At 43.9% G+C, this 19,177-nt stretch overlaps 1 protein-coding gene across 2 annotated transcripts in view; it reads left to right on the top strand.

Moving 5' to 3' along the window:
- Window positions 1–19,177, top strand: part of LOC122801610 (CLK4 associating serine/arginine rich protein) — a 1,938,306-nt gene that overhangs the window by 666,842 nt on the left and 1,252,287 nt on the right. For both annotated transcript variants that reach the window (XM_044071085.1, XM_044071086.1), the window contains exon 8: window positions 17,654–17,750. In XM_044071085.1, the coding sequence (XP_043927020.1) occupies window positions 17,654–17,750 (97 nt within the window). The remainder of the gene's footprint in view (window positions 1–17,653; window positions 17,751–19,177) is intronic.

Below are 19,177 nucleotides of genomic sequence, written 5' to 3'. Positions count from 1 at the left end.
TTGGCTTATCTACTGCCCAGAGTGTTCACGAAAGTTCTGGCTCCAGTGATAGCTTTCTTCAGGCTAAAAGGAATACAGATCTATCCTTATTTGGACGACTGCCTGATTCTGGCGCAAGGAAGGGAAGAGCTTCTTCATCATTTGGAATATGTGATAGCAGTGCTAAGATGCCTGGGGTATTCTGTGAACGAAATAAAGTCCAGTCTAGTACCCTCTCAGGACATGTGCTTTCTGGGTGTAAGACTGAATACAGCATCCCAGATGGCCTTTTTAACCCCGGACAAACAAAAGAATCTTTCCCTTTACTTCCATCAACTATCTCATCAGTCCGGGCTGACTGCAAGGACAGTCCTTCAAGCCTTAGGGTTCATGGCATCTTGTATTCTGGTGCTTCCCAATGCCAAACTGCATATGAGGAGGCTGCAATGGTATCTCAAAAATGTGTGGACACAGCACTGCCAGGATCTGGACACTGTCATTCAAATAATACCTTGCATTCAAAAGGAATTTTTGTGGTGGGCTCAGGAATGTCACCTAAACAAGGGACTCTCTGTGACCCGCCAGAGGCGAGTCAGATTTTAACGACAGATGCCTCAGACAAAGCTTGGGGAGCTCATCTAAATGGAAAGTGGATACAAGACAAGTGGCCTGCCAGACTGCAACATCTACATATCAACCTGAAGGAGATGTTAGCAGTCCAGTTTGCATTAATAGCTTTCAAGGATTTACTTCTTCCAGGGCAGGTGTTGATTCTAACAGACAACACAACTGTCATGTGGTACATCAACAAGCAAGGCGGAACACATTCTTATCCTCTATGCAGGCAAGCAATGATTTTGTGGGAGACTGCTCTCAGTTTACAGCTCAATCTTCAGGCAAGGTTTCTGCCAGGAGCACAGAACTCCTTAGCAGATGTGTTGAGCAGACAATTATGGATCCCCACGAGTGGAAATTGGATCCTCATGTATTTCAGAAATTGACAGTGTCATGGGGAACTCCAGACATAGATCTGTTCGCTTCTCCACTAAACCATCAGCTGCCAAAGTTTTGCACAAAAGGTTTCATCCCACAGCTTGGAAAGTGGATGCTCTTTCTTTCAATTGGAGCAATCTTCATGTGTATGCCTTTCCACCTCTGCCTCTCCTCCCAAAGATACTTCTAAAGGTCAGACAGGACAAGCCAAGGATGATTTTAATAGCTCCAGATTGGCCTCGACAGCACTGGTACCCATTACTGAGAAGTCTGGTACGGAAGCCTCCATGGCCTTTGCCTTCGATTCCACACCTGTTGTCACAGGAGGACAGCCATTTGCTCAATGTCAAACTTCACTCTCTTCACCTAACAGCCTGGCATATTCTGTTTTGAACCATAGAGGGTCTCAACTTCCACAACAAGTTTTGAATGTGATTTTGGAAGCTAGAAGGCCTAGTACAAGGAAAGTGTACGCAGATAAATGGAAGAGATTTTTGTTTTGGAGTGCAGCAAAGGATTTTGATGTTTCTGAGCCTAATTTAAGTGTGGCTCTTCAATATCTTACTGAGTTACTGGACAAAGGTTTGTCCTTCTCTTCTATTAAGGTTCATGCTGCAGCAATTTCAGCTCACTATGAATGTTGACCCTCCATTGTTTTCTCATCCTTTGTTCAAGCAATTTCTTAGAGGGGCAAAGAATATAAGACCCCCATGAGAGCTCCTACTCCTTCTTGGGATCTCAATTTTGTGTTGGAGAAACTCACTCTACAACCTTTTGAGCCTGCGGCTACTTCTGAGTTGAAATTTTTATCATGGAAGACTGCCTTTTTGTTGGCCATTACCTCTGCAAGAAGGGTTTCTGAATTGCAGGCCCTTATGGCGGTGGAGCCTTTCTTGATTTTCCATAAGGATAGGGTATCTTTACGTACTAATCCTTCCTTTATGCCTAAGGTGGTTTCTAGTGTGGCTTTAAACCAAACTATTCATTTGCCTACTTTTTATGCAAATCCCCAAAATAAAGGGGAAAAGATTTTGCACACTTTAGATGTACACAGGCAGTTGCGATATTATTTGGACAGAACTAAAGGGTTCAGGCAGTCTCAACAGTTGTTTGTTTCTTTTGCTTTGAGTTCTCAGGGCAAGCCTGTGTCAAAACAAACTATTTCTAAGTGGATTGGGTTTTGCATTGCTTTCTGTTATTCCCATCATGGCAAGGAGATTCCGGCTGGGATTAGGCCTCATTCCACTAGGGCTACTGCCACTTCGACAGCCTTTTTGAGGGGAGTGGCAACCAGGGATATTTTGGAGGCAGCTACTTGGAGTTCAGTGCATACTTTCTCTAGGCATTATCACCTACCACTTTACTCTAAATCCAGGGCTGGTTTTGCCACTGCTGTTTTGCAGGGCATTTTGGCAGCTCCTGCTTCCTTGTAGTTTGGCCATCCTCCCTTTCCTCTGCTTTGGGATTCTACCCAAGTGTAAGGACTGCAGCAATGTGAGATGAAGAACATAGTACAGTTTTGTACCTACCATAAATGTAGATGTTCAAGATCCACATTGCTGCAGTCCAATTTACCCCCCCTCCTTCCACTCTGTAGTTAGAGGTGGTTGTGTGGGTTGGGTTGTAAATATTGTGTATATTGTATATATTGTACATGTAATTAGTGCAAGGGTGGTTGGTTGTTAGTTTGCTGTCTTTTGGTTTTGACCTTTTATTTTTAGGGTCTTCTGACATCTGGGGCAAGAAAAGACTGAGGATATGACGTCGGTCATGCGCATTTGTACCCTGACGTCCTGATGTCAGTCAAATGCGCCTTGACCGACGTCAGCCTTATACTTTGATATTCGGGCCGACCGAGGACAGCGGACTACCCAAGTGTAAGGACTGCAGCAATGTGGATCTTCGAACATCTACATTTATGATAGGTACAAAACTGTACTTTTTGGTGATATGAAGTGTTGTTTTTGCGCCAAACGTACCTTTTGGAATTGTGGCCAAAAAGTTCAACCCTGGTCTCATCAGACCATAACACATTTTCCCACATGCTTTTGGGAGACGATGTATTGTTTTGCAAATTTTAGCCAGGCCTGGATATTTTTCTGTGCAAGAAAAAGCTTCCGTCTTGCAATCCTACCCCCTAGTCCAGACATATGGAGAATATGGGAGATTATCACGTGTAATACACAACCAGTACTTGCCAGAAATTCCTGCAGCTCCTTCAGTGTTGCATTAGATCTCTTGGCAGCCTCCCTGACCAGTTTTCGTCTTGGCTTTTCATCAATTTTGGAGGGAGGGCCAGTTCTTTGCAACGTCACTGTTGTCCCATATTTTCTCCACTTTTGATGACTGTCTTCACTGTGTTCCATGGTATATCCAATGCTGTGGAAATTTTTTGGTACCCTCCTCTTGACTAATACCTTTCAACAATGAGATCCCTTTGATGCTTTGTAAGCTCTCTGTGAACCATGGCTTTTGCTGTAGCAGGCAAATGAGTAAATGTCAAGAAAATCCTACTAGGACAGCTGAACTTCATTTGGGGTTAATCAGAGTCTCTTTAATTGATGGCAGGTGTGTACCCAAGAAGACTGAATTCTGTAATTAAATCAAAAGGTGCTTCAACAAAGTATTAGTTTAAGAGTGTGCACACCAGCGTATTGTAAGCTTTTTATTTTTTGTATTTTTTCCCCTAACAGATTTGTTTTTCGATTGAATTGAACAGGTTATAGGTCACATTAAAGGTGGGAAAAGTTTTGAAATGATTTACTGTGGTCTCAGTTTTTTATATCACAAAATCCTGGCATTTTAACAGGGGTGTGTACACTTTTTATATCCACTGTATAACATATTTATTGAAGCTGCTCTGATATGGTGCGTTTTTGAAGCTGTGAAGCTAACAGGAACAGGTAAATGGGTCTATATTGAATTAGCGAATGCTTAGAAAAGCAAATGCTAATTCACCGACCATTTTTTAAGCGAAAGCTTAAAATCTCGAACACCCGGAACAGTGATTTTTTTCCCCAGGGAAAAAAATCGCTGGTCCACAAAAAAAAAAATAAAAAAAATAAAACATTATATAATGAAGCCCCCACAACCCCCCCTACTTAAGTTTACCAACTCCAAGATTGCACCACAATGGAGGAAATGGCGAACTCCCAAAACCAGCCCAGCGATTTTTTTTTTTGCCCTGTAAAACAAATCGCTGTTCCGGGTGTTTGGGATTGTAAGCTTTCACTTAAAAGGGGTCGATGAGTTAGCGCTCGCTTTTCTAAGAGTTTGCTAATTCAGTATAGACCCAGGTAAACGGTCAGTGAGAGTTGGGAAGGGTGGTGATTGACTTTGATTCCCAGGGAGTAGTGGTGATAAGAAGGTTTCATAGGAGATCGTTGCATGTGTTGGCATTGGGCTTTGTAGTGTCTCTTGACTAGTGAAACATTTTATGAAAGGATTTTTTTGTTTTTTCAGGTCCTTTTATGTCTTAGTCCCCAGAAGTGATAACTTTGTCTCAGTTAGCTTTTAGATGGTTTCCCTAAGATGTTTTCCTCTGCAGGTTCACAGTCTTTTGAAAGGGAACTTTACTAGATTTGTGAACTCTAGGCCCCTGTCTGCATACTATGGTTGTTAGTAGTTTTATTTTATACAAGAAGGAAGCAGGACATAGAAGATTTTTAAGGTTTGTTTCTGTAATCATTATTATGTATGGTTTGCTAGCAAGGGTCCGAGATTCCCAGATGTTCATCGTGTTTCACTGTTGCAGTCATTACACTTGGGTTATCCTGCTGGCAGGCTACCCGCAGTTGGCCTGTATTCCAAAGTCCTGATCCGGCGTCGGTTGCAGTCGCCTTTTCCCTGACGTTAGTGCGCCAGGGGTATATAAGATGCAGCAGACGCCATTTTCTTCAGTCTTTCTTGCCGCGCGGTGCCCGAAGCAAAAGCAGTTCACAAGTGCTGGTCTGCCGACTCCTGAGATTTTCGAAATTGAATTTCAGATCCGAAGTCTTCAATAAAGCTAAGTATCCCATTGGGGAAACTTTTTCTTGCTCCAGACCGATGTCAGTAAAAGTTAACAATTGTATTTCTTATGGGAAGCAAATACCTCATAAGGATTTTTAGTCTTACTGTATTCTTTGCCTAGGCCCTGACCACGACGTTGCTAGTTGTCGGTTTTGTGCTAGATTCAACCAATGCACTATTAAGCGTCGGTTTGATTTTGCTTTACATTACTTTGGCCGAAGGTTTAACTACATAATGCCGTCGGAACAACCGACGATCGGAATTCATAAAAAACGCAAGGACAAAGAAAAGGACAGGCATCCGAGGTCCAAAACCGACGACAAAGCCTCTTCTAGGCCAGTCGCCGGTTCTCAGTGAAGCGCTTTCGCAGCCCCTGACACCCACTACCTCAGAGCCACAGGCTGCCTCCGACTCCCACGTGGAGACAACTGGGCCTCTGGAAACCCAAGGTATTGGGCCTACGGAAACTATTCCCTCAGATGGGTCTGGAGCCGCTGAGCAGGCATCGGCTTCTGAGGGTGTTTTCAGACCTGCACAGCTTACTATCAAGTCCACTTCAGCAGTCAAGGCAAAGTCTAAAACACCATTAAAGACAAAGAAACAAGTACAGCATTCTCCTGGACAGTCATCCATGCCAAAGAAACAGATGCTTAAAATGGCCGAGGACCTAATTACTTTGATCAGGGGTTCCCATCCCCTTCCTGATAAAAGGCCTAGGCAAGACACTGACTATGACTCCTCCGACCAGGTTTCTATTTCCCCTGATTCCTCTTCAGAACAGGGATATTCTCTTCCTCCCTATGAGGACTCTGATGCTGAAGAATCTATCCCTTCAGCCTCTCCTCCTGAGGATTATTCTTTTGGGGAAACCTTGCACACCATGAGGGAGCTTTTCCATTGGGGGAGCCAGGATTATTCAGAATCTAAGAAAAGGCTCAGAGACTTTCTTTTACTGCCTCAGCACAGGCCCCTTGCTATCCCCCCTGTACTAGATATTGTTGATGTTTTTTCTGAATCCAGTTTGTCTCCTGATTCTTTCCCCCCTGCACCAGTCAAGCCAGATAGGTACCACAGGGTCCCAGACTCTCATAAATTTCTTTATAAAAACCCTGCTGCTGACCCAGAAACAATTTCTCAGGGTCCCAAAGGGGTCAAGGCTTCCACTGCAAAAAAACCCTGTTCCCTCAGATAGGGATTCTAGAGTACTGGATAGATGGGGGAAAAAAGTTTACACTTCTGCTACTTTAGCTGTAAGGGCTTTAAACTGACAGTTTCACATGCTTAAATATCAACAATACCTAATGTCTTTGCTAAAACAGAAAATGCTTACAAGCTCAGAATGCCCTGACAATAAGGAAATGTAAGATTTATTGCGTGCAGCTGAACAAGTGGGAAAGCATACTTTGCAATGTGGTTTTGATTCATTGGAGGCTTCTTGCAGAGCCGCAGTTACAGGTTCTGTCATTCGAAGGCATGCTTGGTTAAAAGAACAAAGTTTACCTGATCATGTTAAAGCAAAATTATTGGATGCTCCATTACAACATGATACTTTGTTTGGTGTTAAGGCAGAAGAGGTGTTAAAGAAAATGGAGGATAAAGCAAAATCAATGCAGACAGTAAAGGATTTCTTACAGGTTCAGCCACCTAGATTTAGCAGGAACTGGCCTTCTAAAAAATTGGTCCTTTCCAGTGTCAGACAGGCCACAAAGAGGCAGATAACAGACGCCCAAGAGGCAGATCTTAGCTCCAAGGCTCATACAGACCTAAACAATGGGGTGCTTCAGCTCCCAAAGGCGGAAAAGACAAATCACAACCTTGCAGGAAACAGTCCCAGTGACTTCCCTCTACAAATGCCAAGCGCTTACCTTTTGGCAGCACCCTTAGGGGGAAAACTAGCACTTTTCTCACAAAATTGGCACATGATCACCCAGGACAAATGGGTGCTGAATATTGTTTCTCAGGGTTACAGGTTCCACTTTCACACCCTACCAAGGTCAAAAGGTATGCCAGACCTGCCAAAAATCAATGGGCAGAGGCACAAAAACAAATTTCTGCTCTCATGGACATGAGAGCTATTCAAAAAGTACCACAGCAAGAACATGGACAAGGATTTTACTCAAGACTTTTCTTGGTACCCAGAAAGGACAATGCCTGCAGACCAATATTGGACCTGTCAATTCTAAATACTTTCCTGGATGTTCCAAAATTCAAAATGTTGACACTGCAGCAACTTCTACCCATGCTGGGCAAGAAGGCTTGGCTAGTTACTTTGGACCTCAAAGAGGCATACCTGCATGTCCCAATCAGACAATCTTGCAGAAGATACCTCAGATTCATAGCTGGCTCAATGCATTACCAATTCTCTGCACTGCCCTTTGGCTTATCTACTGCGCCCAGGGTCTTCACAAAATGCCTGGCACCAGTAATTACATTTTGCAGACAAAAAGCAATTCAAAAATATCCCTACTTGGACGACTGCCTTATTCAAGCAGAGAGCAATGACATTCTGCTACAGCATCTGGCGTTTGTAAAAAGATTACTAATTTGCCTAGGGTACACAGTAAACGAAAAGAAATCAAAACTAGTGCCCTCTCAAGAGATAATATTCCTGGGTGCAAGCTTAAATACAGATGCCCAGATAGCTTATCTCATGCCAGACAAGCAAAGGCAACTGACTAATTACTTTCAGATGATGGCAACAAAGACCCAGCTACCTGCAAGAAAAATTCTGCAGGCTTTGGGCTTCATGGCATCCTGCATCCTGCTAATTCCATATGCAAGACTGCATATGAGGAAAGCTACAATGGTATCTAAAAAGGGTTTGGACTCAACATTGCCACAGCCTGGAAACAATAATAACTCTTATTCTCTGCCTGCAGCAGGAGTTTCGATGGTGGGCACTGGCCTGTCACCACAACAAGGGACAGCCTTACACTTTACCCACAGCCAGGCAGACACTAACAACAGATGCTTCGGATTATGCCTGGGGGGGCACACATGGCAGGAAAATGTATTCAGGGCACGTGGCCCGCAGACCAAATGCATCTTCACATCAATCAAAAAGAGATGCTAGCTGCACAGAATGCCCTGACAGCCTTCAAGGATCTGCTACATCCAGGACAACTATTACTAAAGACGGACCATACTACAGTTATGTGGTACATAAACAAGCAAGGGGGCACACATTCCTACCCCCTCTGCAGGCAAGCCATGACTTTGTGGAACACAGCACTGACCTATCAAGTACATCTGCAGGCACAATTTCTGCCAGGAAAGAAAAATACACTGGCAGACAAACTAAGCAGAAACCTCATGGACCCTCACAAATGGAAACTAAATCCACAGGTCTTCAGCATGATAACAAGGAAATGGGGATGCCCAGACATAGATCTTTTTGCCTCCCCTCACAACTGCCAACTACAGAGATTCTGCACAAGGACTTATCACTCACAAGCATGGAAAGTGAATGCTCTGTCATTCAGCTGGAAAACCCTAACAGTTTATGCCTTGCCACCACTGCCTTTCTTTCCCAAGGTGCTCCTAAAAGTCAGACAAGAGAAGCCAAAAATGATTCTGATTGCCCTGGACTGGCCACGCCAGCACTGGTACCCAATCCTAAAGAGCTTGTCTCACGGCCCAGCCTGGACTTTACCTCAAATTCCTCATCTTCTGACTCAACAAAACAATCAGATCCTGCACAGCCAACTCAGAACCTTAAATCTGGCTGCATGGCAGATAACATAGCCACTCAGAACACACCTCTCTTTAAAGCTGTTATGGATGTCATTTTGGAAGCCAGGAGGCCTAGCACCAGGAAATCTTATGCAGAAAAATGGAAGATATTCTGTGCTTGGAACCAGGCACAAGGACTTGAACCACTTGTTCCAAACATTCCTCAGATTTTACAATACCTAACTGAGATGCTGGACAAAGCCCTATCCTTCTCATCAATTAAGATCCATGCCTCTGCCATTTCAGCTCATTACAATACGGAACCTCCTATTTTCTCACATCCACTGCTAAGACAGTACCTCAGAGGGGCAAAAAACATAAGACCCCCAAGGAGAGCACCGATACTTACATGGGACCTCAACTTTGTCTTGGAAAAGCTCCCACTGCCTCCTTTTTAACCAGCCAATACAGCTGATATTATATAAACAAAGACATTGGCAACCTTCAAACACTGGACCCCACCCAGTTTGGGTTCGTGAAGGGCCGATCTTGTCTCCTGAACTTGATTGACTTCTTCGAATCAGTCTCCAGAGCCATGGACAAGGGTAAGGTGGTCCCCACAGCCTATCTAGACCTTGCCAAGGCCTTTGACACCATCCCCCACTCTGGAATCATAGATAAACTTACTAAGCTGGGCATTAATCCCTACGTCACCCAATGGGTTGCTAACTGGCTTACTGATAGAACCCACACTGTAAAAGTAGCCGACTCCAAATCCAGCTCCAGACAAGTGACAAGTGGAGTACCTCAGGGTTCAGTCCTGGGACCGCTCTTGTTTGGCATCTACTTCTCTGAAGTACAGGCCAACACTATGGGACTCTGGATAACAAAGTTTGCAGATGACTGCAAACTGGGAGCCATTATTGAATCCCCAAATGATGTGGATACTCTACAAAAGGGCCTTACAGAAACAGATGCTTGGTGCCAGAGCCATGGGCTCAAGCTCAATGCCAAGAAATGTATAGTTATCCCTTTGGGAAAAACATGTATCCGTGAATTACCATATAGGTGGCAGTACACTAAACACCGAAAGTTTGATAAGAGACTTAGGGACACAGGTGGACAGTGGTCTCACCTTCGATAACCACATCGCCACAACAGTCAGGAAATCCTTCTGTGTGGCACACCTCATCACTAAAGGCTTTTCATCCAGAAAAAAGGAGGTCATTGTCCCACTGTACTCATCCCTCATTAGACCCATTATAGAATACAATGCCCCGTTTGGTATGTACCTCTCAAGACATCTGCAACAACTGGAAAGGCCACAGAAATACCTCACTAAAAGAATCACAGGCCTAAAGCAAAGGCCCTACGCTGACCGCCTTAAAAAACTCCAGCTATACTCTGTTGCATATCGTCTACTCAGAGGCGATCTTTGCTTAACATACAAGGCCATGTCAAACCCAGAGCTGTTGGACATGCTACACTTAAAGAAATCCCAATCCCTCAGAGCCACACGCTCCAGGGATCTAAACCTTGTCATCACAATAAACAAAACATGCTGGAGGGATAGGTTCCTGACCCAGAGGCCCCCCAGACTCTGGAATAGATTGCCCATACATGTCAAGCAGAGTGCCTCTTCGGTCCTCTTCAAAAGGAACATTGACGATTGGATGGGAGAAAGGAAATTCACCCCGGGGATCACGTCAGTCGCCCTGCTAGACAGGGGTCCAGGGAAGTAAATAGTGTGGGAAGAAATAGCCAGGGAATTGTTATGGCTAGGCTTGTATAGGCCCTAGGGCTGATAGCCTAGTACCAACCTATGAACCTATGATATAAAGTTCTTATCATGGAACACTGCTCTGCTCCTAGCAATAACTTCAGCAAGAAGAGTCTCAGAGTTACAGGCATTAATGGCAGTGGAACCTTTTATCATTTTTCATCCGGTCAGGGTTTCTCTAAGGACAAACTCAACATTTATGCCAAAGGTAGTATCCAGTGTGGCTCTTAACCAAACCATTCATTTGCCAACATTTTATCCAAATTTCCAGAATAAAGGGGAGAGACTTCTGCACTCTTTGGACATACACAGGCAGCTACGCTTCTACTTGGACAAAACAAAAGCTTTCAGAGGAACTGAGCAACTGTTTGTAGCATATGCTGCAGGATCACAAGGAAAAGCTATTTAAAAGCAGACTATTTCAAAATGGGTAGGCCACTGTATTCGTTTCTGCTATGCACAGCATGGCAAGTCAGTGCCTAAGAATATTAGGCCACATTCTACCAGGGCAGCAGCCACTTCAGCAGCCTTTGTCAGAGGAGTACCAACCAAGGAAATTTTGGAGGCTGCAACTTGGGAGTTCAGTGCACACCTTTACCAAGCACTACCACTTACCTCTTTACTCTAAATCCAGAGCAGGCTTTGCCACTGCAGTTCTGCAGGGCCTCATAGCAACTCCTAATCCTATTTAGACCCAGCTGCCCAACCTCAGCTTTGGGATTCAACCCAAGCGTAATGACTGCAACAGTGAAACACGATGAACATAGTGCAGTTGTGTACCTACCATAAATGTAAATGTTCGAGTGTATTCACTGTTGCAGTCCAGGTTACCCACCCACCATCCCCCTTTCTTTGCTGGGACTTATCTATACTTCTCTATCCTATACAACTTATGTGGTATATTTGCTTGTAGATGAAGGTATTGTTTATTTTAGTGTATGTTTTTTATAAGCAATGTGTATTGCCTACCTTCTTGGGGGCACCTGACATCTGGGGCAAGAAAAACTGAAGAAAATGTCGTCGGCTGCATCTTATATACCCATGGCGCACTGACGTCAGGGAAGAGGCGACAGCAACCGACGCCGGACCAGGACTTTGGAATTAAGGCCGACTGTGGGTAGCCTGCCAGCAGGATAACCCAAATGCAATGACTGCAACAGTGAATACACTCGAACATCTACATTTATGGTAGGTACACAACTGTACTTCCTGTTTTATTGTTTACGCTTTGCCTACTTTAGTGGCCCATTCTAAAACTTTTGGCTTTTTAGGTGATGAAGGGGGAGTAATTTGAAGGGAAATAAGCTGATGTCCTTCATGGATGCATCTGCAGTCATAACAACTGGGTTGTCCTGTCGTCAGGCAGCCCTTCAGTCGGCCGGATTCCAAAGTCCGGTCCGCTCGCTGATGTCGCACTTCACCCGACGTCATCTCTGTTGGTCTTCGGGTATAAAGGCATCAGCCGACGCCATTTTCCTCAGTCTTTCTTGCCGCGTGGCCAAGCAGAAGCTGTTCGCAAGTGCCGGTCGGTCGGATCCAGAGATTACTTCTACCGAATACTACTTCGAAGACTTCTAAAACAGTGCCTGTTAAACCCCCCACAACCAGGCCCTCTTCTAGTTCTCAAATGCTTACTTTGGCAGAAGATTTAATTTCATTAATTAGAGGATCTCAATCTCACCCAGACAGGGCCTCTCAGCCCCCTGAGAAGAGACCTAGGGCAGAGCCCCCTGAGCCAGTTTCCTCTGATGATTCTGCTGATGAATCAGACATAACTGACCAGCCAGAGGCTCCTTTCTCCAATTTTGAAGATTCTGATGCTGAAGAATCCATTCCAGCTGCTTCCCCACCAGAAGAATTCTCCTTTGGGAAACCTTACATGCCATGCGAGAGCAGTTCCAATGGCAGCAACAGGATTTTTCAGACTCCAGAAAAGACTTAGGACCTTTCTGCACCTTCCACAGCACAGGCCCTTAGCTATACCTCCTGTTCTCTGTGGTGGATGATGCTTTCAATGATGTCTGCTCCGCTCCAGATTCTTTACCCCAGCCCCTGCCAAACCAGACAGATTTTACAGGGTGCCAGATACTCATCACCACCTTTACAAGGCCCCTCTTGCAGACCCAAACTATATCTCAGGGTCCCAAGGCAGTAGCGACCATAGCTAAAAACCCTATTCCTTCTGAAAGGGAAGCAAGGTCATTAGACAGATGGGGTAAAAGGTTTACACTTCAGCTACTCTCTCAGCTAGAGCTTTAAACTGTCAGTTTCACATGATACAATACCAAGAGTTTATGCTTGATCAGTTAACTAAAAAGCTAACCACTGATGAATCTCTTGATAAGAAATATGTATTAGAAATGGTAAATAACATACAACAGGTTAGCAACCATTCCTTAAAATGTGGCTATGATGCACTGGAGGCTTCATTTAGATCAGCCATGACTGGCACAGTGATAAGAAGGCATGCATGGCTGAAGGAACAAGCTTTACCGGATCATGTTAAAGCTAAGTTGCTAGATGCACCTATGGATAAGACAAGTTTGTTTGGTACACCTGCCCAGCAGGTTATGAAGAAAATGGAAGAAAAGGCAAAATCTGTTCAAACGGTTAAAGATTTCTTGCAGGTTCAACCCCCAAGGTTTAGCAGGAACTGGCCTGCCAAAAATTGGTCCTTTCCTGACTCCACAAGATCTCAAAGGGGCAGGAATAGACGCTCCAGAGGCAGAAACCAAACCAGAGGAGGTGCCTACAGAGGACGACAGTGGCAAGGTAACAACAGAGGCACAGACACAACCACTGCCACTACATCAACACAACCACAGTGACTTAACCCTAAGTCCGCCTACCAGGGAACAAATAGCAGCTCCTCTAGGCGGAAAGTTAACCTTATTTTCAAAGAACTGGCACTACATAACAAAAGACAAGTGGATTTTACAAACCATAGATCAAGGTTACCGGTTCCACTTCCACACTTTACCAGTCAAAGAGGAATGCCAAATCTACCTCCAAATCAAAAACAGAGGCTCTACAACAGATAATGGAGTTAGCAAACATGAGAGCTGTGGAAAGAGTGCCAACAGCAGAGCAAGGAAAGGGTTCTACTCCAGACTATTCCTAGTTCCAAGAAAGGAAAAAGTTGGAGACCAATTCTCGACCTGTCCACCTTAAATACATACATCATTGTCCCAAAATTCAAAATGCTGACCCTACAGCAACTTCTTCCCATGCTGGGCAAGGAGTGTTGGCTGGTAACTCTAGATCTCAAGGAGGCATACCTGCACGTCCCCATTCGACCAATCTGCAGAAGATACCTCAGATTTCTTGCAGGATCAGAGCACTATCAATTCTCAGCATTGCCCTTTGGCTTATCTACTGCCCAGAGTATTCACAAAATGCCTGGCATCAGTAATCGCCCATTGCAGACTACAGGGAATTCAAATTTACCCATACCTGGACGACTGCCTGCTACAAGGGGACAACAAAAGCAAGCTGACAACAGATTTACAAAGGGTCATTTACTTGCTACAAGCACTGGGATACACAGTCAATTTACAAAAGTCAAGGCTGATACCATCCCAAACAAGGACATTCTTGGGCGGAATTGGACACAGTAAAACAAATGGCATTCCTAACTACAGAAAAACAAAAGAACTCCTCTTTACTTCTTGGCACTAACAAAACTGAACAAGTTAACAGCAAGAAAAGTACTGCAGGCCTTGGGCTTCATGGCATCATGCATAATCTTGGTCCCATTTGCCAGACTACATATGAGAAAACTACAGTGGTACCTAAAGAATTTATGGTCCCAACACAGACACAGCCTAGAAACAGAAATCCCACTAATTCCATGCTTAAAACAGGAGTTCCTATGGTGGGCTCAGGCATGCCAGTCAAACCCAGGCCTACCCTTTCGCAGATGTCAAGCAAGCCAGACCATCACAACAGACGCTTCAGACCTAGGATGGAGGACCCACATGCAGGACAAATGCGTGCAAGGATTGTGGACACAGGATCAACTTCACCTGCACATCAACCTAAAAGAAATGCTGGCAGTAAAACTGGCAATCCAAAAATTCAGACCATTTCTCAAAGAGGGCCAGTTGATGATAAGGACAGACAACACCACAGTCATGTGGTACATCAACAAACAGGGAGGCACTCATTCATACCCCCTATGCAGAATGACTTTGGAGCTGTGGACCCTGGCACTCAGCTACAACATCCAGTTACAGGCAATATTTGTACCGAAAAGAAAATACTCTAGCAGACATATTAAGCAGAACCACATCGGATACCCACGAATGGAAGCTGCACCCGGACATCTTCAAGACCATCTCAAAGAAATGGGGAATGCCTCAGATAGATCTATTCGCATCACCTCTCAATCACCAACTCAAAAAATTCTGCACAAGGACATTCCACCCACTAGCATGGAAAGTGGATTCGCTCTCCTTCAGCTGGAAAGGCCTAACAGCATATGCATTCCCACCTCTTCCCTTGATACACAAAGTACTACTAAAAATCAAGGAAGAACGTCCAAGGATAATCCTGATAGCTCCAAACTGGCCAAGACAACACTGGTATCCACTGCTGAGGAGCATGTCTCGGAACAATATGTGGCCAATACCCCTGATGCCTTTGATGTTAACTCAGAACAACTACAGCACCATACATCCAAACCTAAAAACGTTGCAACTGACTGCATGGAACATCACATAGCAGCAGCTAATCCAGAACTTTCCCAAAGAGTTAAAGACATTATTCTTGAAGCACGCAGACCTTCAACAAGAAGGAACTATGCTGGAAAATGGAAAAGGTTTGTCATTTGGAGTACTGAAAAAGGAAAAGATGTGTCAAACATAGATATGCCTAACATTCTGGAGTATCTGGCCGAACTTCTTCATTCAGGCCTGTCCTACTCCTCCATCAAGATACATGCATCAGCTATTGCAGCAGAATACAGCTTTGATCCACCTGTTTTTTCGCACCCTTTGCTCAGGCAGTTCCTCAGAGGAATCAAGAATGTAAAACCTCCAAGGAAACCACCATTACCAGCTTGGGACTTAAACTTTGTGCTAGAAAAGTTGACACTATCACCCTTTGAACCAGCAGCAACAGCAGACCTACAACACCTGTCATGGAAAACTGCTTTCCTACTGGCAATTACTTCAGCAAGGAGGGTTTCAGAACTACAGGCCTTAATGGCAGTGCAACCCTTCCTAATCTTCCACCAAGATAGAGTGTCCATGAGGACTAATCCTACATTTATGCCTAAGGTGGTATCCAGAGTGTCTTTAAACCAGGCAATCCACCTACCTACCTTCTTTCCCAACCCACAAAACAGAGGGAAAGAATACTGCATACCTTGGATGTACATAGACAGCTACGCTACTACTTGGACAGAACAAAAGTAGCAGAAAGACTGACCAACTTTTGTAGCCTATGCAACAGGAAGGAAGGAAAAGCTATTTCCAAACAGACAATCTCCAAATGGATAGGAAATTGCATACGATTCTGTTACTCCTTCCATGGAAAACCAATTCCACAGAATATAAGACCTCATTCTACAAGGGCAACAGCCACTACCACAGCCTTCTTACGAGGAGTGGCAACCAAAGACATTATTGAGGCGGCTACTTGGACCTCCGTGCATACATTTGCCAAGCATTATAATTTGCCTCTATATTCCAGATCCCGAGCAGGGTTTGCCACTGCTGTACTGCAAGGGATCCTAAACACACCATAATCTACTTTTATCCTCCTCCCTAGTTGGCTATGGTATTCTACCCAGTTGTTATGACTGCAGATGCATCCATGAAGGACATAGTACAGTTTTGTACCTACCATAAATGTAGATGTCCGAACTGGATAGCATCTGCAGTCAGGATTACCTCCCTCCTTCCCTCTGTGGTACTCCTAGGGTGTTTACCCTCCTAATAGCTAGCTGATGGGGGGGAGTCTTTCATGGTGTATTTGTTTGTATATATGTACATACATGCTTATTTGTGTGTTTACCTCTATCTTTTTGGAAACATTGGCATTTATCCAAATTTTAGCCTTCAAGAGGGCTACTGGCATCTGGGGCAAGAAACACTGAGGAAAATGGCGTCGGCTGATGCCTTTATACCCGAAGACCAACAGAGATGACGTCGGGTGAAGTGCGACATCAGCCGAAGCCGGACCCGGACTTTGGAATCCGGCCGACTGAAGGGCTGCCTGACGACAGGACAACCCAGTTGTTATGACTGCAGATGCTATCCAGTTCGGACATCTACATTTATGGTAGGTACAAAACTGTACTTTATATGATCTTTGGGGATATTGGAATGATTAAGGTTAGTACAGGTGCTGTAATGTTGAGGGTTAGGGCTTGCATTAAGAGTTGTCCTAGGCAGTAGGTAGTCTAAGAAGACTCCTTCCATGGCAAGAGTTATGGCTTAAAAAATCGGTTAGAACATGCTTATTCTCAGAGGTAGTAGTAAGCCACATGCATCCTGTGTCAGTGGATACTAGCTTGAGTCTTCTTCGTTGTGTGTAGGGGAGGTAAGAAACCACTACTTTTTAACTGTAGGCCATGAGAAGCAAAGTTGTTGGGAATATTACTAATGTTAAGATTTACTGTGACAGTGATGGTCACCTCACAGATCTGCTGTTATGGTAAGCATACCCCCAACAGCTGTACTTTGTGTGCTGTTGTGTCTATGTATTTCCGGTAACTGAGTAGTCAGCTGGCCCCAGAAGCCTAGGTCTTCTGACTCTGTACTTGTCTTATTGTTCGTCTCTTATGTATGCCAGAGGATGTTCCTGCAGTAAGACTTGATAAAGCCCTTTATCTGAGGAAAGAAAGTAAGCTGTGAGTTGTGCTTTTCTCCCTGGTCTACGTTTGTACCTGGGATACTGGTTGAACCCAGATTATTGGCTGCAAGTGGGGATGCTGTTCCAGAGTCAGCAGCCGGGTTCTTATGCATGTGTTAAGCCCATTAACTTGGTTGACAGTGATGACTCCATTTGTATTTCTTTGAAAAGCTATAGAAATGCATTTATTAACAAAACTGTTACGATGTGTTGCAGACTGACTTGCTGATTGAAGATCTCCTTAAAGATCTTTCACTATGACAAGGTTTTTTTATAGCCGTGTGTTAACACCCTCCTCAGTGTTATGCCTCACCTTTGTTTAATGCCTTTGTGACAAATTGTCTTCCCTTCTGTTTCAAGATGTGGAAGTTGATGTGGATGAACTAAATGAGGAACAGACTGGAGACCTCAACAAGCTGGCAACTTCATATGGGATGGCAGATGGTGATTTTGTCAGGTGAGAATTAGTAAATAAAGCTATGTCCTCTGCTCAGATTTATGGACTACTTGTTTGCCTTAAAAGATATGCATCAACTTTACACTTTTTTGGTGGGGGTGCTTTTATGAGTAATGAAACTAAACAAGCAGACTGAATAACCTTCACATATATGTAACTTTTAGTATCTCTGTTGTAATGGCTCTAGTGTTGTGTGTAGAATGAAAAGGTAACCGCATTAAACAGTTCTTTTAATTGAAATAGTTTGTATTGGGGAGAGCTGTAGAAACTATTGAAAGCATAAACCAGATGAGTATATTGTTTCTGAGTGGTTGCATGAACCCCGGGTTGAGTGATGGAAGTGCGGGCTGTCTAGGGTAACTGGGTGAGTAAATTAGCAGTTCCCCTGAAAAGCAGCTGCATTTCAGCATGAATAGTTTAAAATAATTCTGCAACAGTGCCCCCTTCTCTGACAGTCATACTTGGACACATTACAGTCCAGTTCGTGCCACAGTACATTGTTTTAGAAAGCCTCATTGTTGTACAGTAATACTCTGTTTATTTTAAAGTTGAGTAGTTTTAAATTTGCTGGAGGTCTGATTGATCCCCAGCTACCTTAAGTACTGCACTAGGAACTAAAATGTCTGCATTTTTCTTCATCATAAAGATTTTTTTGTGAAAAGTAACCATCTTTGAACTCAAAAGCTAATGCAGTATAGAGTCCAGCAGAGCTTAGTGTTACCAAAGCAAGTCAGAAGAAAAACGGAGATGATTTTTGTTACAACAGAGTCATGTCAGTGTGTTTGCTTGTTCTAAGTGTGGCCTGCTGATTCGGTAAATGTCACACACAAAAGCACACCCACCCACCTACCCATAGGGAGTGTTCCAGATCAGGTTTTGTAGAAGAACAATTTAGATACCAAAGTCGACATCTTTAATATAGGTACCAGAAATTATTAAAGTCAGATTTACTAAAATATCAAAATACATAAATATGTGTATTCATTTTATTGCATAGCAGTCTAGAAATTGAGCCATTTGTGTAGTCAGTAGATAAGATAGTTTAGAGTTCTGTAAATCTTCTCAGGGTTACCAGACTATGTCATAAGTGATACAGTACACAGATATATTTTGGTTTATCAGAGTCCCTTATTATGCATAGAAACTTGACTGGTTCTGAAATTGATATATACATAGTGGGAAGTCTGACTTTGATGGACCTCTGCAGTGAATTATTTTTGAGATTCCCACTTGTGGTATCCTCGGATGTTGTGTAGTCCATCTCACTGCACATTCTTACCCGTGGGTTCGGAGCCGAACCTCGGCTCCGACTCGGCCATACTCTAGCTCGAAGTCTTCAATTGGCTCTTGGCTAAGAGGTATCCCATGCTGCACTGCTCCCTTTCCCCAGATCTCGTTTGCTACTCGTACAGCTCAGACGTGGTCTC

This window comes from Protopterus annectens, chromosome 5.part0 (genome assembly GCF_019279795.1).
Source record: "Protopterus annectens isolate FY-2018-M chromosome 5.part0, PAN1.0, whole genome shotgun sequence".
NCBI lineage: Eukaryota > Metazoa > Chordata > Ceratodontiformes > Protopteridae > Protopterus > Protopterus annectens.
Note: the sequence above shows the minus strand (reverse complement) of the source record. Positions and strands in the feature narration are given on the sequence as shown.